Raw genomic sequence first — 24,621 nt, 5'->3', positions numbered from 1 at the left:
AAGTAGAACCTGTGACCAGGCGGTGGTGGAGCACGCCTTTAATCCCAGCACTTGGGAGGCAGAGGCAGGTGGATTTCTGAGTTCCAGGACAGCCAGGGCTACACAGAGAAACACTGTCTCGAGAAACCAAAAAAATAAAAAAGAAAGTAAAACCTGTCACTTGGGCAGACCTACTTAAAATGACTCGTCAGAGAAGGGGCAGATAAGACTGAGTCTCAGTGTGCACACTCGTAATTTTTCTGTACGTAAACTTTCAATTCGGTGTCACTTTTCTACTGTTTTGATGGACACTGGTAATGATCTGTTGTATGGTATACTCTTAAGAGTATACCAGGAAATTCTAGAGGATAATGCTTCCTATCTGCTGCCAAGTCAGAGTACACCACCTGGTTTCACCATTTTAATTCTGGTAATTGCAGGGAGCTGTGACTCAAACTGACAATTTAACCTCACTTTATATAGAAAAAAACAAAGTTGAGAGAAACCACGTTCATTCCACAAATTAAATGGTTAACACACCAACAAAAACAAGATAATGCTGAAATGCCTGGTACTGAAACTCTCTTTTATTATTTATTCTTACATTTAGACGCTAAGATGTGGAGAGAGGCAAGGCAGTAACCAGGGTCTGGGACACCCTAGGAGCTACGTTTATGAACGACGCTCTTCTCAAGTTCTAGGGTACATGGGCCGACAGGCCAGCTGAAGGGTGGACACTATGGGCAGACAGATGAACTGTATTAAGATCTTTAACAAAGCAGTGGTCCCTTGATTCTAAGCCCTCTTAGACAGGGCCACTAGTGTTTAAATCAGTGGGGGCAGCGTCTAGACACCTGGAGAGGTTTCTAGACTTCATAGACTACCCAGTACAATAAGTGCAGATACAAGTAATAACATGTCAGAAAGTTATGCAAATATTAACTATGTAAAATGGTCCTAAAATAAGCCACCTCTAGAATCTATCTACTATAGTTATATTAACTAAATAAATACATCTAGTTAACAGTTCCCATACAAGTTAATGCTTAAGAGCACCACAACATTGGCCATCTAGTTCCAAAGCTTCAACGATATGTGCAGCAGATGGGCGATCTTTAGGATCCTCATTAGTACACACACAGAAGAGTTCAATGACCTTCTGGTAGGATTCATCCAGTTCTTCCATGTAGATGGATGGCCTTGTCCCCAGAGCTGCATAGTATGCTTCATCATCGAAGTCACTCTCATCAAAGGTTGCATCTGCACATGAGGGAGTTAGAGATGAAAACAAGCAAGATCATGTAGATCATGGAATAGCTCAATGGTTTACCCTCCTGCAACAGGAAAGAGTTATCCAGTATGCATTCCACTATATACCACAAGCAGTTTATTCAATTTTTCTGCTACAGGGTTTAGCTATTTTCTCTCCAGCTAAAAGTTTTAAGGAAACTGTTCAACTAGATACCCCACCTACCCAATGTAGATTTAAAATAAAAATGAGAGCCCTTGAGTAGAGAAATACCCTTATCTTCATATTATCAATCTTTATCTCATTTATATAGGATTAAATCTAGCCAATTAATCACAGTACTGCTATAATCTTAAACAACTGTTTAAAATTTAATTTAGTGGAAAGACAATTTTATGCACTAATCTACTAGAAAGAAATTCAGATTTATGTTAAAACCTATTTGTACTTATACCTTCATCATCATCATTTGGAAGATTGATGTGTGGAATACATAAAGTCATCATTTCCCATAGCGTAAGGCCAAAAGCAAACATATCTGCCTTGTCAGTAATAATGCCATTTTCTTCCAATGCTTCCTTGGGTTTCCATGGCTCAGTACCAATATAACAGGCCTCAGGATCAGTCACTAAAACAAAAACAAGTCATTCTAGCATCACTTTTCTTCTAAAATCAACCATGTAAGATTCTTTGTAGGAATGTTTCTTTACTAGACAGAGTTTTTTGGACTTTCTAGTTCTTACATCAATTTTGATAATTTTTCCAGGAAATTACTGTTTTCATCTCTGTTCACAACTTGGTGAAACACAGCTGTCTGTAACAGCCCTTACAAATGTGTAGAACATGCAGCTGAGGCCCTCTTCGTTGTCTAATATTGGTGGTTATAGTCTCTCTCCTCTCAATCTTGGTGAGCATTTTTACTTTTCCACAGATCCAGCTTTTGTCTTTATTAATAATTTTCAGAGTTTGTTTTTCTTTTGTTCCTGTCTTTCTTATTCCTTTCCTGGCTGACAAGAAAGTGCAGCCAGGCTGGGCAGTGGTGGCGCATGCCTTTAATCCCGGCACTTGGAAGGCAGAGGCAGGCAGATTTCTGAGTTCCAGGACAGCCAGGGCTAACAGAGAAACCCTGTCTCAAGAAGAAAAAGTGCAGCCAGTGGGGGCGAGTTTTGTCTTTCTTAACATAATCACTAACTAATAGCTACTAGTTTTCCCAGGAAACTAGGGGTGACTTAACATGTATCATTTATGAATCAATTCCCTGTGATCCAAATATTCCCCAATAATTATATAAATTTATATTGCTAAATTTCCAAATACTCAAGACTCTCCTAGATATCTGTTAGTAGTCTCTAATTCCTTTTTCTAGTAAAGTATTATACCTATGATATCTTCCTTAAGGCAAAATTTGCTTTACATGTTTAAAAACTCTATTCTGTAACTAAGAAATCAAATCACTGGAGTGTTTTTGGTGTTTTTTTGGTTTTTGGTGGGGTTTTTTGTTTGTTTTTTCGAGACAGGGTTTCTCTGTGTAGCCCTGGCTGTCCTGGAACTCACTCTGTAGACCAGGCTGGCCTCGAACTCAGAAATCCGCCTGTCTCTGCCTCCCAAGTGCTGGGATTAAAGGCGTGCGCCACCACTGCTGGCTTCACTGGACAGTTTTAAAGTGTATTAATTTTTCAATATTTCATAACTATAATCTCCATTTTTAACACAAATAAGGATAGAATTGAGAACTGCTTATATTCACTTCCAAACTATAGGGGAGAAAAAACTAGCAGTTTATTTAATCAAAGTTTATCTTAAAATTCTATTTTGAGGCATTCAATAAAATTACAAGTAGAGAAAGAAACACTTGAAGGGAAAAGGGAAGATATAATAGTTGATCCTGATTAGCATGATTAGGTAAGAATGCCCAGAAACTGGGGAAGCTCTGGCCTATTGGGTGTGTCTTTCCCAAAGTTATTCAGTTAAAATCCATGCTAATAAGGGCTAGTGTGGGCACAGGCTGAAGACTGGGAGGCCTGTGAGCCTGAAGCCATCCTAAACTGATGTATTTAAAACAAATCAAAGACAAAAAATCTACACACTACTAATAGGTCAATAACTGTCCATGTGGCAAGGGAAGGAGCTGGGGACCCAGAGGCAAAACACTGAAAAACAGTCTATTATACAGTTTTCAAAGATAGTACATTTAAACATGTAGGTTTATTATGTTTTACAATGCAAAATTTATGAATTTAAAACAATGCTACTTACCAGTCATATTTTCATCCAATGGCAGAGAGACTCCTACATCACAGATTTTAATTGTTTCAAAATCACCTTTAATTACAACATTTGAAGACTTTATGTCTCCATGAAGCAGCTTCTTTTCTTGATGCAGATACTAAAATTGGAAAAAGCAATCAAATACATAAGCAGAGAAATTAATAAAAACTCCTTCAACAAAACAATGACTTGAATTCCCTTTATAAACCAGACTTATTTGTCCATTTCAAAGTATTTGAAGCCAGGAAGGGAACCTGCCATGTCATCTAAAATTTTTCTTCAAAATGTTTGAATTCTCAAAGCCCATATAATTTTCTATCCAGAAGACTTCCAAATATTCCAATTTTTCTTGAGGCTAATAGCTCCAGCTTATTTTGGAATCTTCAAAATAAAGCAAATTTACCTCAACTTTGATGTAATACAAGAAAAGCAGGTGACACTGGGCCACCATAATTGATGAACAGAAGCAAAAATGTAATCCAAACCTATATTATGTTTTATACACTAACTTCTTTTGAGGTTGCAAATAATTACAGTCACATTTTGAACAGTGCTGCACAACAGCTGTCTGTTGATTTGTCAGCATTTGAGCACTACACCATGGCCCTAACTTTGAAATGAGAGGCCATTCTTGTCTGTGATCTGCTCTTACACAAGAGCTTACAATTACTATGCTTATTTCAATGCAGCCTATCATGTGGTAAGAAGGCCCCAACATGGTTACACTGTAATTCATTTCATTATATATACATACTTAAAGTCATTAGTAATTGAGATGTTTCTATCCTTTGGCTATTCTGGAACTCACTATGCAGACCAGGCTGGCCTTGAACTCAGAGATCTGCCTGCATCTGCTGGAAATTAAAGGTGTGTACCACCATGCTCAGCTCTATCCTATCTAAAATTATCTAAAAATGTACTACAAATTGTGTTTAAAATGCTTTTTTTTAATCTGCTCCATAAACCAATTTCCTATGAAATCTTAGCATGTAGTCCTAACATCACTATCATTATACTGTGAGTAGTTCTCTAGAGTCACTATTACCAGTGTTTAATAAATATATTTTTTTGTTTTTGTTTTTTTCCAAGATAAAGTTTCTCTGTAGCCCAGTCCTCAAAATTAAAAGATTCACCTTGCCTCTGTCTCCTGCGTGCTGGGATCAAAGGTATGTGAGGATTAAGGCCATGTGCCACCACCACCCAATTATGTATACATTTCTTCCCCTATTTCTTCCACACACCACCCCCCCACCCCCAGATAGGGTTTGTATAGCCCTGGCTGTCCTGGAACTCACTCTGTAGACAAGGCTGGCCTCAAACTCAGAAATCCACCTGTCTCTGCCTCCCAAGTGCTAGGATTAAAGGCGTGCACCACCACTGCCAGGCCCCTTATCTTCTATCTATCCAAAACCACAGCAACATAGGTATGACACGTGTTTAATTTCTTCATAGTTCACCCAAGCTGTTTAAAATACAGTGACACAGTTACCTTTAGCCCTCTGGCCATGTGCAAAGCAACTCTGAGAATTGTAGCCGCTGGAAAAGGACTTCCACTGTCCTTGTTCCGCTCTTCTATTAAGTCATTCAGAGACTTTTCACCTCCATACTCCATAGCAAGGCACAGAGTACCATCACTGGCTTCAGTAAAAGCACGATACCCTTAAGAAGACATGACATTTTTCTATTAAACTCTCCATTAATGTAACATGGACCTGGATTAGCACAATGAAGCAGCTACTATTTACAAAGCCCAGAGGCATAATTCAAATGCCTTCAAGTGTGTCTAGCAACACAGATCAAAATACTTTTACTATGCTTCTGTAAAGAGAATGATCCCACCAGCCCCATTAGTACCAAAAATGCAAAGTGAAAATAGCACAAGCACCCATCTACACGAACATGAATTATCTACACAAGGACCATTCCACATTCCTGAAATCTTCACAGGACCAGCACCAAAACAAATACTTCCAACTCGACTCCATGAAGGTTAAATAAAAATGCTTAAAGATCTAAAGTATGTACATCTTAAATATTTATTTATGTTATGAGTATTTGCCTGCGTGTATATATGTGCACCACATGCAAGCCTGTTGCCAGTGGAAGTCAAGATACTATATCCCCTGTGGAGGGTTGTGAGTCACCATGTGGGTGCCAAGAAATGAACCTGAGTCCTCTGCAAGCATGACAGGTTCTCTTACGTGCTGATCCATTTCTCCAGGCCCTATGCAAATTTTTACTTTAGACAACTCATATTAATTCACTTCCAGACAATATGTGGACCCAACGTTATTAGCAAACCAGTTGCTACACAGAGCACTGCTCTACCACACACTGCCACTAAGTACATGCAGACTTACCTATTATGTTTGGGTGATTAAGGTCTTTTAAAATCTTAGCTTCATCAGTGAGTCTCTGCTGATACACAGTTCGATAGTGATCATCGCATAAAGGATTTATCTTTTTCACAGCCCAAGGAGAATGAGACAACCCTCTTGGAGACCTAAAACATACATATGCAAAATTAAAGATACAAAATGAATAAGAAACACCAACACTCAAATTTTACACCATAGAAATAGGTATTTATTTATTTTACTTTTTTCGAGACAGGGTTTCTCTGTGTAGCCTTGGCTGTCCTTAAACTCACTCTGTAGACTAGGCTGGCCTAGAACTCAGAAATCCACCTGCCTCTGCCTCCCAAGTGCTGGGATTAAAGGCATGCACCACCACGGCCCAGATAGAAATAGGTTTTTAAAGTATATAAAATTCTTTAGCCCATCTAACACCTGTTACATTTCTGCTCTGACTAAATCACTGTCGAGATTTAACCAGATGCCCTGAACAGCACCTGATATCTACACTCTGAGAAGGAATTAAATAACAAAAATAAGGATGGGGAATTAGGAACTTATCAAAGTACAATTAAACCTCAGAACTGCTACACTGTTTTCTAACATTTCTATCCTGGCATGTCAGCCTACTACTTAATCAGCATTTATCTATATGTATCAGAGATGAGTTATGATATGCTATGATTAATATTAAAGAAATTTAAAGACAGTTCTATATAGAGGTATTCTATTCTTTCATTATTTGAAATTTCATACATATGTGTGTGGATCAAATCTACTTTCCACTCCCTCCCCTCCAGTTCCTCTTCTATTCCACCATCACTTTTCCCTCCTAACTTCATGTGTTCTTTATTAAGCACACTGAATACACTTAGTGCATGGGTATAGGACTTCCTACTGGAGCATGGGTAGCCTCTCAGGGCCTGCATCCCTGAGAGAGCTGACTATCTTCCCTAGAGCCAGTAACTGCCAATGGTTCCCCATTCCTAGCATGCTCTTCCCCACTAAGAGCTATTTTAACTCCACATAGAACAATCTTATACGTGTTCCACACTCAAAGCCGTGTTCTAAGATCTTTCTACCACTTCACCTTCTTACAGAAGCTAGGAGGAAAATGGACTAAGCTACTTCCTTTTTAATCTACCAGGAAGAATCTAGAAGTAAAGTATTAGAGGCAGAGCTCTGGCAGTTATCAAGATTCTAAGGACTAGAATGTAGCCTTCAGGTGTGATGAGGAACTTCCTCAATCCCAGGACAAAAGACCCATAGTCCCCCAAGCAGGGAATCTTGCCCTTACCTTTTCATTAGGTAAACGCTGACTCCAGTCCCAAAGCCAAGCTTCTGCATAAATGGAGAGGCAGGGATATTTACACATGGGGTCGAACATAATACTAAAAAGCAAAAGCAATAACTTAGCATTTGAAAAGAGCAGTACAACAGTCTTAAACCTTAGTCTTAAGATTAGTAATGGCATAGGTGTTTTTCCACAGTGTGCGGGTACCCTTTGTCTAAGATGACTTCTGCAACTCTCATGGTAACACTAATGTAAATGGCTTGTTTTTTATGGCTTACAAGCTAAGAATCTTAAAAATCCATTCAATTATTGTATGTGTATATACATGGTATGTCTGTGTGTACAGATGTGAATGCTATGGCACACATGTGGAAGTCAGAGGATAGCTTCGTGAACTTGGTTCTATTTGGGCAGATCACACTTGGGCCAACCTGTTGAGCCATCTCCCTGGCTCTTTTTGACATTCTTAAAAGGCTACTTAAAAATAAAGAATATTGACTGCACTGCTCCTGAGACTTCTAAGGGTGTGGTTGTATGGCAAGTTCCTAGGGGACCCAGGAAAGAAAGGACTGTTCCAAAGCCTAAACTTGCTATTGCCTTCTTTTACAGAGACAGAAGGTTTATTTTGGCTTACACTTTAGAGATTTGTCTACGGCAAGTTGGCCTTGTTACTTTGAGCCACAGTAGCTTCGCATCAGGGCAGCAGACCTTAGTGAGCCACAGCTGCTGACTCCATGGTCAAGCCATGGACAAGAGGGAGAAGAGGAGTTGTGGCCTCACTATCTCCTTAAGAGATCATTAAGAAATTAATCAAAAGCCGGGCAGTGGTGGTGCACACCTTTAATCCTAGCACTTGGGAGGCAGAGGCAGGTGGATTTCTGAGTTCAAGGCCAGCCTGGTCTACAGAGTGAGTTCCAGGACAGCCAGGGCTACTCAGAGAAACACTGTCTCGAAAAGAAAGAAAGAGAGAGGGAGGAAGGAAGGAAGGGAGGAAGGGAGGAAGGAAGGAAGGAAGGAAAGAAGGAAGGAAGAATATTGAGGTTGGTAAGATGGCTCAGTGGTCAAGAGCACTCGCTGCTCTTAAAGTCTGATTCCCAACACACTTATCAGGCAGCTTATAACCATCTGCAACTCCAATTTCCAGGGAATCTAATGCCCTCTTCTGGCCTCCAAGGGTACCTACATGCATGTGGCATGCACACACACACACACACACATGCGCGCGCGCATGCGCGCACACACACATACACATTAATATAAATATAGAGAGAGAAAAAGAAGGATTGCCAACAAGCAAGCATAATGAAGTCCTAATGTGGTCCTCAAAGTCAACCAGGACATCAACTCTGTGACATTGTGACAGGTTGACATCTACAAAGAACATGCTCAAAATTGCACTCTAGTTACAAAATCATAAAATAGGGAGGAAAACCTTGTAATGTTTTAAGTACTTTTATGATTTTATGCTGAGCCATATTCATAGTACATTGGGGTACATGTGACCTGTGTGTCACAAGCTGCACATGTCTGGAACTATGAATATACCTGCCTTTTTTACATAAAGTTTCCTGACCCCATGGCATATGCCCAAGAAGAACACACACATGCATACCCCCTGTAAACATGTTTGAATGTAGTACTGAATTGTTACCCTTTAGAGGGCTTTACTTTTGGCATCTATAAAACAAAACAAAACATCTAAATATAATTCAGAGCATTTTATAAATGTTAAAGATAAAATAGTTCTGCTTCCAGTCAGGAATAACTGACTGCTCTTGGACCTGCTCTCTCCATGAACTGCAAAACCTGACAAAACACAATAATTTTCAGATATATGACAAGAGGCAGAGCAGAGCTGAGACCTCTGAGCAAAGACAACAGCAAGCCCTGTTGTCACCCCATAGCACTGAAAGGCAGTCCCAGGCTTGAACACAGGAAATAGCCCAATAGTCAAACAACAGAGACAAAGCAGAGGTCAAGGACAACCAGGTAGCTGGAGGCTAAGGAGCAGAACACAGAAGGGAGCTAAAGAAAGAAAAGGGAGGCCTGGGAGGACTGAAAAGATCCAGAGTGCTTGGTTGAGTACTTAACTGCACACAACATCTTTAGCATCCCCAAAGCAAAGAAAACAATAGGTTAAGTAACTGGAAATAAGAGTCTAGGAATAGAGCCGGGCTTGGTGGCGCACGCCTTTAATCCCAGCACTTAGGAGGCAGAGGCAGGCGGATTTTTGAATTCGAGGCTAGCCTGGTCTACAGAGTGAGTTCCAGGACAGCCAGGGCTACACAGAGAAACCCTGTCTCAAAAAAAACAAACAAACAAACAAAAAAAGAGTCTAGGAATAAGATGACTTTACCATTGGCCAGACCAGGTGGTACTGCAGCAGACAGTTGAGTGAAGCCCTCTAAAGGGTAAGAATTCAGTACTACAGTTAACTTTTAGCAAAGTCTATAAGACACTTTAAAATTCAGTCTCAAAAATAGCAGGCTTGGGTTGAGAGCACTGGCTGCTCTTCCAGAGGTCCTGAGTTCAATTAGCAGCGGCTAATTGTGAGCCACATGTGTGTCTTCTGGTGTGTCTGAGGACAGCTACAGTGTACTCATAAACAATAAATATTTTTTTTAAAAAAGTAGCAGGCTTATCACCATTCAGTTATATGAGCTTTGGAACTCTGTAGAGTGCTCCAAAGACCACGTTCACCACTCTGTAGAGTGACGAAAGGACATAAAATATCTACTTCCTAATCAAAAATTACCAGGTATGAAAGAAACAAAAAACATGACTCATGCCAGAAGAAAAAAAAAAAAAACAATAGGAACATACCATCAAATGACAGGAGTGGCAGAAGAACGAAAAGTAAAAACAGCTCAGAAAGATACTGTGTAAAAGATCTATCTATCTATCTTTTACACTATCTACACGTGTTCTTAAAGATCCTCAGGGGCTAAGTGTGGGAGCACAACTAGGAATCTCAGGACTTGAAAGCAGTAGAGGGACGGGTGTCTAGTAAGGGCATCTGTGGACAGCTGCTTCTAATAGTTTCATTAGGAACAACACAAATGTGTCCACTGGCATCTTTATTCAAAAATATGCTGAGCCAGAGTAATAAGGCAATTTTTTTAAAAAGTCAGAGAGACTGAAATATGAAAAAAGGCACAATGTCTCTTAATCTTCTACATATGACCAACTAAAGATATCGTGCACAATCTTCGAGACACCTCCACAGGTAAAAGTGCTTGCTGTGCAAGCCTGATGCTCAATTCCTGGATCCCATCTACAAGGAATACAACACCTATTATCCTCTAGTTCAAGCCAGAAGACCATTACTAGGCAGGTCCTAAAATCCAGAATGACCATCAGTGAGTACACAGAAAGTCTGGCCTGTGCTCTTAGAATCTGTTATGCTTACCACTGTTATAATGATCAATACTATGACTGTTTACAGACAATGACAACGGAACAAACACTAAAATGTTTCTAGTAGAAACAGCAACAAGAGAAGGTCTTTTGCAATCTTACCAGATTTCCTTTTTTCAGATAATTTGTTTGGCGTCTTAAAACTATTGATTCCTTCCATTGTAGCAATCACTTTAGGTCCTATAATGAAAACAAGCTTAAGTTAGACTGCAACTATCTAAAATACTCTCATTTGTGAGGAGAATCCCATAACATCATTTTACAATGATGAAAGATACAATTTGAGACCTGAAAATGACCTCAACAAATACTAAAAAGCCCAATTTTACTTACAAAGGTAAAATTGAAACTCATGGTCATACTATCAGTGATTAGGGGTTGTAGTTTTAACAATACAATATATACTTAGAGGTCAGAGGCATAGTTCAAAAGGTAAAGGCACTTGTTGCCAAGCCTGTCAACTTGAGTTCAATTCTTGGGTCTCATTTAGTAGAAAGAGAGAACCAACCTCCACAAGTTGTCTTCTGACCACCACACGCACTCTGTGGCACACATCTGCCTCCCCCCCACACACACACATGCACAATACATATAGAAATAAACATAATTTTTAAAACTTTTAAATATGTAACTTCAATTTAAAAAATACTACCTGGAGCAAGTGGGGCCAGGGAGGGGGGGGGGGAGATGTCACATCTTTAAAAAAAAAAAATTACTTAGTTCAAAAAGATTAGCAGAAGCTAGGAATGTAGCTCAGGGGTAGAGTGTCAGCTTGGCATGCACAAGACCATGAGTTCAATCCCCAGTGACAAAACCAAAAGGTAATTACTACATCTCCCTCTCATATTTCCCAGGAGTTACAAACATGTCTCATTATCCTTTAAGACAACCTTATATGCACACCTGTAATACCAGCACTCGGGAGGCTAAGACCAACCTGGCTAACAGTGAGACCCTGCTGCAAACAAAACAAAAACTGAAAACCATGCATACAAGCAGCATCATTCCTCACAGTCCAAATAGACGACAGAAGTACCCATTAGATGCTGACTGTACAGCAAAAAATAACAAACTTGCTATGTTCAACACAAATGAGCCAGGAAAACATGCCAGGTCAAAGAAACCAGATTGAGCATGTCTAGAGCTGTCCAGAAACTGCCATGATTTCCTGATGTCTTAACTGTGGCGAGGAAGAAAAAAATTGAAAAGGGAGGAGATGGCTTTCTAGATCAAATAAATGAAAAACAACAGAGGGTACTGGAGATCGGGAGCTCATTTTTGGTCGCTTTATTAGCCATCTTGGTTGAAAGGTCGAACAAGCAGGCAGATACAGATCTGGAACAGAGAGGAAGACTTTGTGGGCTTATCTACAGACATGGGATTACACCTGGGAAGCTGGATGAGAAGTGGTGCAACCATCAAGACCCCGAGTCAGGAAATAGAGGGGAAACAGCCTATAGAATGTGAACCTTGTGCAATATCCTAGGTAAAGAGCAGCCTGGAGACTGTCCTTGCCACCCCAGATTGAGGACTGGATACAAAAGGCACAGTGTTTTTAAGAGAGTAAAATACATAGGCTTAAACATTTCAACATTTCCCTTATAATCTGGACACTCAAAAATGCCTATCGTCCACTTACCCTATTTGTACCAAGATATGCTCCTGTCCCACCCAGCTCAGTTGTCTAAGGGGATTTTTCTTTCCTGGTTGAGATTGAGCCTTAGTCTATACTGTCTTAGATCTGCATACACATTCCACAGGCATTAATTGTTAAATAACTATCTTTCTTTAAACTGTATCACCTTTAGGCTTAGGGTTCAAAGGGCACATTTGATAGAGCTGGGGCATCTACTGAGGGGCTTTCTAAGCCCTATTTATGTTTTGTCCTGTTGAGTCTGGGTCTAGCCATAACTTAGACTGCCTTCAACTGACTGTGTGTACTAAGCTGATATTCAACATGAGGTACCCCTGCTTCCCAAGCACTGAGGGCATCCACGTGTGCTATGCTTGATTACCCTGGTAATTGCTTATGCAATTTGATTTTTCACCATATACCTTCCATCACGTGTGTGTGTGTGTGTGTGTGTGTGTGTGTGTGTGTGTGTGTGTGGCAGGGGTGGGTGGGACATGCACAACAGTACAGGAACCTGAAGTGAAGGATGGATGGACTCTTCTGGAATTACATGTATTTGTTTGTGAGCCACTCCACATGGGTGCTGGCAACCAGCTCAGGGCCTTTGCAAAAGCCCTGCAGGATCTAACCACTGAATCAACACTCCAGCGTCCCCCACCCATAACTTTCTAATATTAACAACTGCTTGACTTTCCGAAAGTATCTTTTTATTAGCATATGCTAACTCTACAAGATTCCGAGTTTCACTATGATTTTTATGTATACATGAAAATATATATTTTTAAGTAATACCAGTATTCCCATGTATAACCAGCTTCATTCCCTGTCCTTTCTTTGGTCTCCATCTCCAAGTACTGGGGACCACAGGCACTCACTACTGCTCCCAGGTTTTGGGGTCCTGAAGATGGATCCCAGGGCTGCATGCATGCTGGGCACAGGCTGTACCCAATGAGTCATTGCCCTACCACAGACCACCTTTCTACTGTGACCTCACCTTAAAAGCAGAGGCATTACCTGAGAAGTTACTCCTTCGTGGGGAATGAGGTGACTTGCTCCCTGAACCCCCAAACTCTCCACGATCAAGGAGCTCAGGATCAGGGCCTTGGAGGTGCACGATGGTTCCACGGGGTTCCCCTATTCTCCTCCACCCACTGTCTTCCCTGGGTCCTCCCTCAATCCTCCCCTAGCCGCTGTGTACCCTCAGTTTGCTGTTCTTCCCCGCAGATCTCCTCCAGGTTCTCCGGTAGCGTCAGTCGCCCTCCTCTCCCTCCGGTCCGCGACCCCTCCCCTCAGGTCCTCCACACTCCACCCCTCACCCGGGTCTGCTGTCAACCTTCGAGTCAGCCAGGCTTCCCCTTACCAAGTCGCACCGTCGGGTAAAGAGGTGAAAGTGACGCGCTGGCTCAAAGCTGTCTGGACAACTAGTCGGGAAGGTGCAGGAACAGCTCCCGCCAACTCCGTAACCGCCGTAGCGTTTAGGGCGCGCGCGTTTTCAAAAGGCCGCGGCCCGTCGAGGAGGCACTGGAGTTAGAACTCAGAGCTGTAGTGTGACGGGCTTCCGAGAGTGCAGGAACAGCTCCCTCCCTCCTACACTCGCAGTAACTGCCACAGCGTTTAAGACGCAAGCACTTTCAAAGGTCCCGCCAGAAGACTACGGGGCGGCACTAGGGTCAAAAACTCACGCGTTCGCGAAGCCCGCCCAGGTTTACTTGGACTTCCAGGCTTGACTTAGATCTAAGAGAAGCCTTCCAGAGCGATGGCTAGAAAAGTATAGCAAATGTCAGGTAGATGCTGGCGGAAAAACAAAATGTGTCTTGTTTTGAAGTCAAATCTAACCAAATTACAAACACCGCTCAGAATAGGCAAATAGGTAGGAAGTTTTATTGCGGGTTTATGTGATCTTAAAACACTAACTAGAAATGTGTAGAGTTTCATCATTTGAGACTGAGAATAAATATAAAATATTTAGAAATTTTGCTAACTTAAAAAATTATTACTGTGTGTGCGTGCCTGTGCGTGTCTGTCTGTCTCTGCCACCCACGGGAGGTCAGAGGTCAACTGCAGAAACTGGCTCCCTCCTTCCCTTTAGATTCCTGAGAGCTAAATCAAAAGGTCAGGCTCTGGCCGCAAGCTCTTATCCTTGCTGAGCCATCACACTGGCCCAGTTTTGCTAATTCTTAGTATTACCACATTCTACTTAACAAATATTCTCAGAGCACCTACTGTGTGTTATGTATCTGCCCTTGAGTGCACACGGCATAACATAATGTACCATGTTCACTACAAGAAAAATAAATTAAGCTTAGGAGAGCAGGAAGACGATCCCATACCCCTATGTGGCTTAAAGACCATGTGATACCTAAAAAGAAAACACAACATAATACAAGAAACACTGAGATGCCTCAACAGGAGCACTCTGTGCTGTACTGTGACCTCTTCAAACGTTTAAAGAATTTCAACACAGCCTGAGCCCAGAGAGAGAGGGACAGATTCTTTATGAAGACAGAATCACACAGCAGCATGACTCGTATGTACTCACGTGTTTATATACATTAACACACGTACTTGTCTCATGACATCAATTTTGTTGGCACTAATATCTATTTTATTTCTATGATTTAGTTTCTCAAATGTTTCACTTATTCTCTCTCTCTCTCTCTCTCTCTCTCTCTTTCTTTCTTTCTTTCTTTCTTTCTCTCTACTGTGTAGCCCTGGCTGAACTAGAAGCCGATATGTAGACCAGTCTGGGAAGGCTCTTCCAGAAGAGCAGCCAGTGTCCTCAGCTGCTGAGCCACGTCTCCAGCACGGTGAGAATTTCACCATGCGGGAAATTTTTCTTGATTTAGAACTGACATCACTCAAGCAAAATAAATTTATCGGTTATGCTTTGTCCTATAGTAATTAAGCAACTGTTGGGGAGAGGCCATCCTGGAGTCTGATAAGGAGCTCTGTCACACACAGCTCTGTTCCCCAACAATTTTAGCTATTCAGATAAAAATGGAGATCATGCAGTCTCCTGCCATATGTCTGTTATGATCATAAAAAGAGAAAGAGCTATAAGAATATGTTCTGGTGAGGTGTGGGGGAAGGGGGTGCCTCAGTGGGCCCATGCTGAGGCATCCCTTCCCCCTGAGGGACCAGACACACACCCGTATGATATAGAATAGATATAGAATAGAGTTTATTTAGGGCATGGGGAGGGGAGTTAAGAGGATAGCAGAGGCAGAGAAAGGTAGAGAGAAGAGAGTAGAGAAGTACAGGCTGGCCATGACCACTTGGGGGAGGGGGAAGGGAATGGTGAGAGAGGGGGAGCCAGGGGGTAAGAGGCAAGGTGGAGAAGCAGGAGTAAGAGAGAGAGGAGGGGGCAAGCAGCCCCCTTTATAGGTCCAGGCCTACCTGGCTGTTGCCAGGTAACCATGAGGAGGAGCATACCTGGCTGCTGCCAGGTTATCTGTGGGGGTGAAGTTTTTACAGAATGCTAACAATGTCCACCCATCAAGGTCAAATCCATCTGCATGTGTGACGTTCCTTAGCCTGTTTCATTGACACAGAAAAAGACCCTCCTCTTGCCTAGGGCACCCAGTCAACCCAGAAGCTCTAGAGCCCTCTCATCCTCTCCCACACCACTGCCAAATCATCCCCCTCTCTGGCATTTTCCCCTCCTATAAAGGTCTTAAAAAAACAAAATGATAACAGTAATAGCAAGCACTTATTTAGTATGCGTGATATGCCTGACATGGGTACTCTCGCTTTAGATGTATTAATGTATTTAATCCTCCCAAGTCTATTATATGGCTTAGTATGATCAACCTCATTTCTCTGTAATACATATATGTGATTTTACATCTAGAGTCTTCATAGGGAAAAAAAAAAAACATGCGTTATTCACCTTGCAGAGTCTGGTCTATGTCTTTAACATACGATTTCCAGGTTGTTGTTTTCCTACAAATAGCATGATAAATTTCTTTTTTTTCTCAAATGAGAAAGAAAAGAGTTGGGGCTGGAGAGATGGCTCAGTGGTTAAGAGCACTGGCTGCTTGCTATTCCAGAGGTCCTGAGTTCAATTCCCAGCAACCACACGGTGGCTCACAACCATCTGTAATGGGATCTGATGTCCTCTTCTGGTGTGTCTGAAGACAGCTACAGTGCACTTGCATAAATGAAATAAATAATTCTTTTAAAAAAAGAGAAATAAAAGAGTCAAGTAATATAAGTAATATGCCTGAGATCAGAACTAATAATTTATGTAAACAGGATTCAAACATATGTTAAACTTAGTATTCCTTTTAAACAAATGTGCTCAAAATCTCTTCCATCACATGCGCACATGCTCTTACCTCCACTTCCAGGATCTTCCCATTTTAGATCACTCTTTCCAAGCATAGAAACACAGTGTCTTCTCTCACCCCCTCAGGCCACTGCCTCTCCTTTTATTGATTTGGAGGGGTGGGGAGTGGGTTCTTGCTACATAGCCCTGGCTGGCCTAAAACTTACAATATAGATGAGGCTAGCCTCAGATTCACAGAGATCCACTTCTTTCTGCCTCCCAAGTACTGAGACTAAAGGTATGCACCACCACGCCAGACTATTCATGTGTGTGTGTGTGTGTGTGTGTGTGTGTGTGTGTGTGTGTGTGTGTGTGTGTGCACGCGCGCATGCGCATGTGCACATGTGTTCAGGTGCCCTTCAAGGCCAGAAGAGGGTGTCAGATTCCCTGGAACTAGAGTTATAGACACTTGTGAGCTGCCCAGCCTCACCAGGGCACATATATATGTGTATACCAGGTCTCAGGTCCTCTGCAAGAGCAGCAAGCACTCTTAACTCTTCAGCCCTGTCTAAATATTTTTTGGACTGTAAATGGTATTATACACCTCACCTTCATTAATTATCTATAATGTTCTATGTTTTTATTAAGTCTTAGGTTTTTACAAGCCTTCTGTGTTCTTTTCTTAGTAGATAATAAAATTCTGCCTAAAGCCAGACCTCAAAAGCTCCTTAATTAACCACTACTTGTGAAAAGACTCTCCAGGGCGATGAAATTATTGGCACGGTATAATCCAAGGCTAAAGAATCAGTGAAAACAAAGGCCCTTGCCTAACAGTTACAACTACCCTGCTCTGTTTCCAGTCTTGGACCTGTAAAGGAACCCCCAGAGATTACTCCCAGAAACACATGATCCTCACAAGTTTATTGGTACTACCTGTGAAATGCATCCATTAATTTCAAAACCTTGCCTGCTAGTCGGTTATCATAGAGAGCAGCTCCAACCTGGATCAGCTGTTTCTTTCCGTTTGTAAAGCTCTAATCCCAATGTTTCAACAAAAGAGCCAACCCAGCTCTACTTTGACTCCAGCAGATTGGCTTCAAAGTAACACTGGCACTTTTGCTTGCCTGCCTGTTTGTTTTCTGAGACAGTGGTTCCCACAGACCAGCTTGTCCTGCTTGAACTTCCTGTGTAGCCAAGGATGATCTTGAACTTCTGATCTTCTGGCCTCTTCCTCCTGAGTGTCAAGACCACTAGGCCCTGTTCATGCCATGCTGGGGGTGGGGCCCAAGGCTCCATGCAAACAACTAAGTCACATCCCCATGCCATTTTAGGGACATTTGGTTTTCTAGGACTTACTCTAAGAGTTTTAACACTTTTCTTCCTTTCTAGAGTGTTGTCTTCCTCCTTCTCTTTTCTTTATGGCTGCTGCCTTCTAATTCTTTTTGAGGTTGGGTCCTCGATGCTGAGTGGCTAGAGGGATGGTGAGACTGTTTGGGAAAGATGGAAATTTTTGTTTGTTTGTTTGTTTGTTTTTTCAAGACAGGGTTTCTCTGTGTAGCCCTGGCTGTCCTGGAACTCACTCTGTAGACCAGGCTGGCCTCGAACTCAGAAATCCACCTGCCTCTGCCTCCCAAGAGGCTGGGATTAAAGGCGTGCGCCACCACCGCCTGGCAAAAAAAATTTTTTTATCTTGTTCCTTCTGCATTTCCAGTCAGTTCAACATTGTCCTGGTCTTTAGATGTGGGTCCCCAGTCCCCAAATCAGGATACAGAGATGTTAGGGGGCAGGGTCCCAGGTGGTGGTGAGCATGGTGGATGTAAAGACACAAGGAGACTGTGTGGTAGGCCAGCTCGTTTATTGAAATAGCAATGGTTGGCTAGCTTTTATAACCGAGTCAAGGAAGAGGGGATCGAAAGGGACAAGACAGGAAATACACCTAATTTGCATATGCAGACCTGATTGAAGACAGGCAAATGTTAATGAACAGTTCAAATTCTGAGGCAAGCTGGAGGAACCTCACCTTGGTATTTAGATTAGCAGGGCTATAGGTCACATGACTTCTAAGAAGTTAGTTATCCCACGTGGAAACCAGAAGCCTAACTGGGGTTAATCATGATGTGGCCTTTGTCTCTGTTGGGTTGAGTGGGCCCAAGCCTGAGTTGGGTAGGGAGCAGCCCTACTCCTGCTGTGCTCAGGGGAGGTATGCCGCACTCTACCCACTCTACCCTCATCTGGCTTGGCAACCCACATTTAGGTCCCAAGGTGAAGGCACAGGAGCCTCCTGCTTATGGTCCCCGTGCTGCCTTTGTTTTTCTATATACAGGGACTGAACCGGAGATTCCCTCTTATCCCAGATAGATTTATGTCAACTTGACACAAGTTACAGTCATTTGAGGGGAGGGAACCGCCACTGAGAAAACGCCTCCATAAGATCCAGCTGTAAGGCATTTTCTTAATTAGTGATGGATGGGGGAGGGCCTAGCCAGTTGCAGGTAGGGCCATCCCTGGGCTGTAGTACTAGGTTGTGAAAGAAAGCAGGCTGAGCAGGCCATGATGAGCAAGCCAGTAAGCAGCACTCCTTCGTGGCCTCTGCATCAGCTCCTGCCTCCAGGTTCCTGTCCTGTTTGAGTTCCTGTCTTCACTGCTTTTGATAGTGAGCTGTTAAGTGGAATTGTAAACAAAATAAGCCCTTTCCTCCCCAAGTTGGGCTTTTTTTTTTTTTTTTTTTTTTTTTTTTTTTGGTTTTTCGACAGGGTTTCTCTGTGTACCCTTGGCTGTCCTAGAACTCACTCTGTAGACCAGGCTGACCTCAAACTCAGAAATCTGCCTGCCTCTGGCTCCCCAGTGCTGGGATTAAAGGCGTGCACCACTACCACCCAGTGGGGTTTTTGTTTGTTCTTTTTTTTGTTTGTCTGGTTTTTTTGTTTTTGGTTTGGTTTGGTTTGGTTTGGTTTGGTTTGGTCATAGTGTTTCATCACAGCTACCGAGACCCTAACTAAGACACCTTTATTACCCCATCTCTGTACTGACCTCTCTTTCTCCTGTATCTTTAAGTCTCTTCAAGTCTCTTCCTTTCTCTGCCTGGACTCCCAGGCCTCCAGGCACTCCCACTCAGAACCCAGTTAACCTCAGCGGCTACAGGCCCCTCCTTCCCTCTTGCTTTTCACTTTGAAGACTGCCTACTCTTTTAGTCTGGAAACTTCATCCTGTCATGCCCCTGTACCAAATCCTCCAGGGACCTTGTAAACTTCAGGGCAACAATTCTCCATCTTTGTGATCTGACCCCAGGTATCTTTTCCCAGCGCTCACCTCACTGGGTCCCTTGGCTCTGGTAAGGACTAAGACTGGCTGTGCCTGGAGAGCTCATGGTTTTCTCATTTCTCTGGCATAGACACATACCGCATACTGTCTCAGCAATGAATGCCCTTCCTGTCTGGATTAGCATTACGTCACCCCTCCCCCCTTCCACTATCAGTCTGGGCCCCTTTTTTCTCCTCACACAGCCCACCGTCACGGCTGTGCCTCCTCATTCTCCTAGGCTAGGACATTCTAACACAATGGAGTTCTCTTTACTTGTGTCTACCTCCTGTAGCATCAGTTCTAGATCGTTCTCGTGGGTGTGTGCTCAGAAACGAGGGAGTGAAAAGATGGATGAACTCTGTTTCATAGAGACTATCTGTCTTTCGGTGACATGGCAGCGGGTCTGGGAAACTTCTGAGGTGACGTTTTAGTGTTTTACCACAGTCCCTGTGAAAGGCTGGAGAATCTTAGAATTTAAAATGAGGGCATTTAATAGAAATGTATGTATAATGTATAACCTTTACATAAAAGGGGACATGGAAAACCTCTGTAACAAGCCAAAAATGTGGAGTAGCCAGTTCCAGGAACTTGGCTAACTCAGCCTCAGGGCTCTGGTTCCTGAAACCTGCACCTCCTGACTGATCCACAATGAGGGCAGAACTAGGAATGAAGGTCTACTGGTTTACGAGGCCCTCCACCCTGCTGAGGCTCTCCACCATGACGACCGATAGATAAAGATTACATTCCTAGAAGGAATATGTTCCCCTCCCTAACTGAATACCTTGGGTTGGGTCCCTCTGAAATTTTCCACTGTTTTTTTGTTATGTTTCTTTGGTAACCCTCTCCCCGCCCCCAGATTGTGGTCTTTCCCTTTAAATACCCCTCACTTCTTGTGTTTGGGGTCGAACTCCTCTGGCCAGCATGGTCACGATATCGACCCCGGTACCGGTATCCCAAATAAACCTCATGTGATTGCAGCAAGTTTGGTCTCTCGTGAGTTATTGGGTGGTCGCGTCATCCCGAGACTTGAGTAAGGATCTCCCCAGTTCTGGGGGTCTTTCACCTGAGCCCATGGTTTGCCATCTGCTGCAGCTGAGCTGTGTACCTACCTTCACCCCCATGACCCAGGAATAAATTCACATTTGAATTCCCTAGGGCCTACTACGATGATATTGGAGATGAGGTCTCCTCCTTTTGGCAACTGATGAAATGGGAATGAAGTATTGAGGTTGGTATCTAGTTTGACAGGACTCACTTCTTAGGAAAAGAGATGCTAGCTGAGTCCCTGGTACCATTTCAGTGTCCAGTTTAACTCAATGATGACATTAATCAAAGTTAGCAAAGATCCCACAGCTAAGGGCGTAGTCCCATAACATCGCCCTTCATGTTAGCAGACAATCGAAAGTACTAGGACCCCAGGTTACCCATAACTTCTGTCCACTTTCTTTACAAATCTGTGACTACCCCTCCATGGGTTCAGTCATTTTCTAGATCTGTTCATAGAACTAAGGAAAATAGTTGACTTACTATTGTCAATTACTACAAAGGACATTTTATCCATATGAAAAAGTTCAGAAAGATACCCAAAGCAGGAACATTTGACCCTGGGCAGTTAGGGTACACTACTCTCTTGACACATGGACACGTTTAACAATCTAAAAGTCTCCTGAACCTCATTTTTAGGGATGCCTATGGAGGTTTCATTATATAGCTATGATAAATTATTTACTAAGTCTTTGCTTCTCTCTGTCTCCAAGGGTGGGGAGTGGACTGGAAATTCTGTGTTTCTAATCATGCTTCTGTGTTTCTGTGAGAACAATTGATGTATCTGTCCATCACCCAGGATGCTCCAAAGCATTAAAAGCACTGGGCCAGCAACCAGGCATCTGGGAGAGAAGACACAGCAACAGCCCTTCAGAGAAAGGAAAGGAAGACGTAGGCAGACCCTTAGAGCCACCTGCTTAGAAGGTACAGCCCCTGCTCAACCTCAAAGTGTCCATACAGCTTCCAGTAAGAAGTGCAATTTGCTGGTTCTGGGAACATAGGGCTTGCTTGGAAAACAAGAAGCACTTTAGAAAACGTGCTATGATCTCAGATGCCTATAATTGATGAGTTCCTGATCTCGTTGTGGTCCAGTGGACTGGGTAGATGTGGCAGAGAATTCAGACCTTCCCTGAGGGAAGATGCTGACTACATGCCAAACAAAGCTGAGAGAGTCCATCTGCTACGATTGTGTAAGACTCCAGGCTGGCCCCAGCAGCTGGCCGTAGTCTTAGTGTCCTGACGTCATTTCTGCTCCCCACAATGCTCTTCACTCTAACTCAGCTGGGGGGAAAAACAAAAGTATCGGTTCTCAATTTCCAAGGCTGAATAAATCCAATGAATGACAGGAAATACTTTTTGGCAGTTTGCATTTTTAACTATGCACTTCCCACTTGGAATGTGTAGGGTGGCGGGAGCTTACAGGTAGCAGAAATCCTTTTTGCCTACTGCCCTGTTTTTGACATTGTCCTGGCACAGAAGCAATATTTCCTCCAAACATACTTGTGGTGGCTAATCTTGATCATCAATTTGTTAGTGTCTGGAATCAACTAGGAGACATGCCTCTGGGTAGGTAGGCCTGTGAGACCATTGAGGAAGGATTAGATGATGGAAAAGATCTTCCCCAGAATAAGAAACACCCTCCAGCAGTGATCCAAATAAAGACATCTTGAGGGCCTGAGAGATCTGACCTAAAAGTATCCTCCCAGGAACTAGTACTTAGGTGTGACACCTACGAGCCATAAAAATGGTCAGTGTGGCAAGATACCCCTAAGGATGAAATGGTGGTACTCATGTCTTGGTAGTATCCAAGAGCTGTCTAATTGGACTTAGGGTCCACCCAACAAGAAGGAAAATATGCCCAGTACTGGAAACCTAGTCAACTTCCTGAGACTAGTGAGGCCATGGATCTTAAAGGAAACCTTACACTACCATTTTACTAAACCAATGTAATTCCTAAACTATATTCTAGAAGTCATCCTTATACCCACAATTAAGTGTAGCACTCATGCTCCATCAAAGAAACTTCTCTTAACAACACACAAAAACCATTACAGAATATAACAACTGTTCTAAATAGAAGAAAACTGGTCATGGGGATCCCAGCCACAGGGGATATCTATCCCACAAGTTCTGAACCCACGGGTCAGGGAAGATCACAGGAGAGAGGTCAGAAGGATTGTAAGAGCCAAAGAGTCAAGAAATCTATTATGTCTCCTAGAAATGACAGGAAAGCTACACCATGATACTTCAATACTATGGCTGCCTAAGCAAGACATGAACAGTGACAATGACAGTAGACATGTCGATGCAGAAGGGAGAAACCTCTTGGGGCCCAACAGTGGATTATAGGAAGTCAAGAATGGAGAAAGCAGGAGAAATAGTCTTCCCTAATTGGCTCTCTAGTACCAAGTAGTCAGCCTTGAATCATATATGTGAGAGTAACATTGAGTGTAGAAGAGCAGGTTGTACATGCACATGAGAAAGAGAGAGGGAAAGACAGGAAGAGAGGTAGAGAGGTAGAGAGAGAGAGAGAGAGAGAGAGAGAGAGAGAGAGAGAGAGAGAGAGAGAGAGAGAGATTGAAAACTAGAAGGTTTTGTGCAGCTTCCACAGTAATGGCCAATATGGCAAAATGTAAGATGGCAAAGATGGTGCTCACAGGTTGAAAGTAGCCAAATATGTAACAATAACAGAAAAAAGGAGGCCATGAATGAGAAAGGGAGCAAGGGGAGCATGGGAGGGGTTGGAGGGAGGAAAGGGGTGGGGGTAAACGATGCAATTATTTTAATTTAAAAAACAAGTTTTTAAAGCAATCCAAGGGAACACCAATGCTTCCTGCAGGCCTGCCTTGCTTCTTGCTGATGAGCATGTCTGTCTCTCACTGAAGGATGTGATTATCAAAGTTGCTTCAGGTTCAGCTGCCTAGATTCAGCAAGTCGTGACAGATGGAAAAGGGATAGGGGAAACCTCGTGGATCACACTTATGTTTCTGGAAAGGGAAACTATGTAGCATGCTGATGAGGAGAACCTGAGCTGCCAGCTGCAGGTCTTGGATTATAAAAACAACAGATGGTGTTACCATAAGGCAAGAGGGATGGTAGATTTGCCACTAAAGCCAGTGATCTGAGTTTGGTCCCTGGAATCCACAGAAGAGGTTGAATACAGCAGTGTATGTCTCTACTCTCAGCGCACCTATGAGTGAGATGGGAAGCAGAGACAAGAGATTCTCCTACAGGATTCCAGCTAGCCCAGAGAACGCATTGCAGCAGCAAATAACAGGATAAACCCCACCTCCAAAACAAGGTAGAAGGGCTCGGTGGTTAAGAGTATGGGTTGCTCTTTCAGAGAACTCAGACTCAGTTCCCAGCAACCACATACATTTTTAAATTTTTTAAAATTTTAATTTTTTTAAAGATTTATTTATTTATTTTATGTGTATGAGTACACTGTAGCTATACAGATGGCTGTGAGCCATCACGTGGTTGCTGGGAATTACTCTGCTCGCTCTGGCCCAGAGATTTATTTATTATCATATGTATAGCTGTCTTCAGACACACCAGAAGAGAGCATCAGACCTTATTATGAATGGTTGTGAGCTACCATGTGGTTGCTGGGATTTGAGCTCAGGACCTTCGGAATAGCAGTCAGTGCTCTTAACTGCTGAGCCATCCCTCTAGCCCCTACATAAATAAATTTTAGGAAAAAAAGACACTTTCACACCCTTACACCTACATGTACTCACACTCTATACACATACACAAAATAAATACATTTAAAAGGGGTTTTATGTGTTTATTTTTATCTTGTGAATGAATGTT

At 42.6% G+C, this 24,621-nt stretch overlaps 1 protein-coding gene across 3 annotated transcripts; it reads right to left on the bottom strand.

The window, feature by feature from the left end:
- Window positions 1-544: 544 nt before the first annotated feature.
- Pbk (PDZ binding kinase) lies at window positions 545-13,843 on the bottom strand. Of its 3 annotated transcripts, none has more exons than XM_031360917.1 (8): window positions 13,555-13,843; window positions 10,664-10,741; window positions 7,148-7,241; window positions 5,857-5,999; window positions 4,986-5,155; window positions 3,485-3,614; window positions 1,683-1,856; window positions 545-1,239 (listed from the first exon to the last, which is right to left on the bottom strand). In XM_031360917.1, exons 2-8 carry the CDS (start codon window positions 10,719-10,721, stop codon window positions 1,019-1,021), a joined length of 990 nt encoding a protein of 329 aa, XP_031216777.1. In that variant the 5' UTR covers window positions 10,722-10,741; window positions 13,555-13,843; the 3' UTR covers window positions 545-1,018. The 3 variants fall into 3 exon arrangements, with proteins under 3 accessions (XP_031216777.1, XP_031216778.1, XP_031216776.1); XM_031360918.1 differs by having other exon boundaries at window positions 13,565-13,843; XM_031360916.1 differs by lacking the exon at window positions 13,555-13,843 and adding an exon at window positions 12,987-13,297.
- Between the last annotated feature and the right edge of the window lie 10,778 nt (window positions 13,844-24,621).

Source organism: Mastomys coucha, unplaced genomic scaffold (genome assembly GCF_008632895.1).
Source record: "Mastomys coucha isolate ucsf_1 unplaced genomic scaffold, UCSF_Mcou_1 pScaffold9, whole genome shotgun sequence".
NCBI lineage: Eukaryota > Metazoa > Chordata > Mammalia > Rodentia > Muridae > Mastomys > Mastomys coucha.
Note: the sequence above shows the minus strand (reverse complement) of the source record. Positions and strands in the feature narration are given on the sequence as shown.

What these genes read in the sequence shown, in the direction of transcription:
- Pbk (XM_031360916.1), bottom strand. Translation starts at nt 13,014, where the DNA reads ATGAAGCTGGTTATACATGGGAATACTG. An exon ending in AGCGTTTACCTAATGAAAAG is followed by an intron (nt 6,000 to 7,147) that starts GTAAGGGCAAGA and finishes TGTATGTTTTAG; the next exon opens with GTCTCCAAGAGGGTTGTCTC. An exon ending in ATTGGATGAAAATATGACTG is followed by an intron (nt 1,857 to 3,484) that starts GTAAGTAGCATT and finishes TTTTTGTTTTAG; the next exon opens with TGACTGATCCTGAGGCCTGT.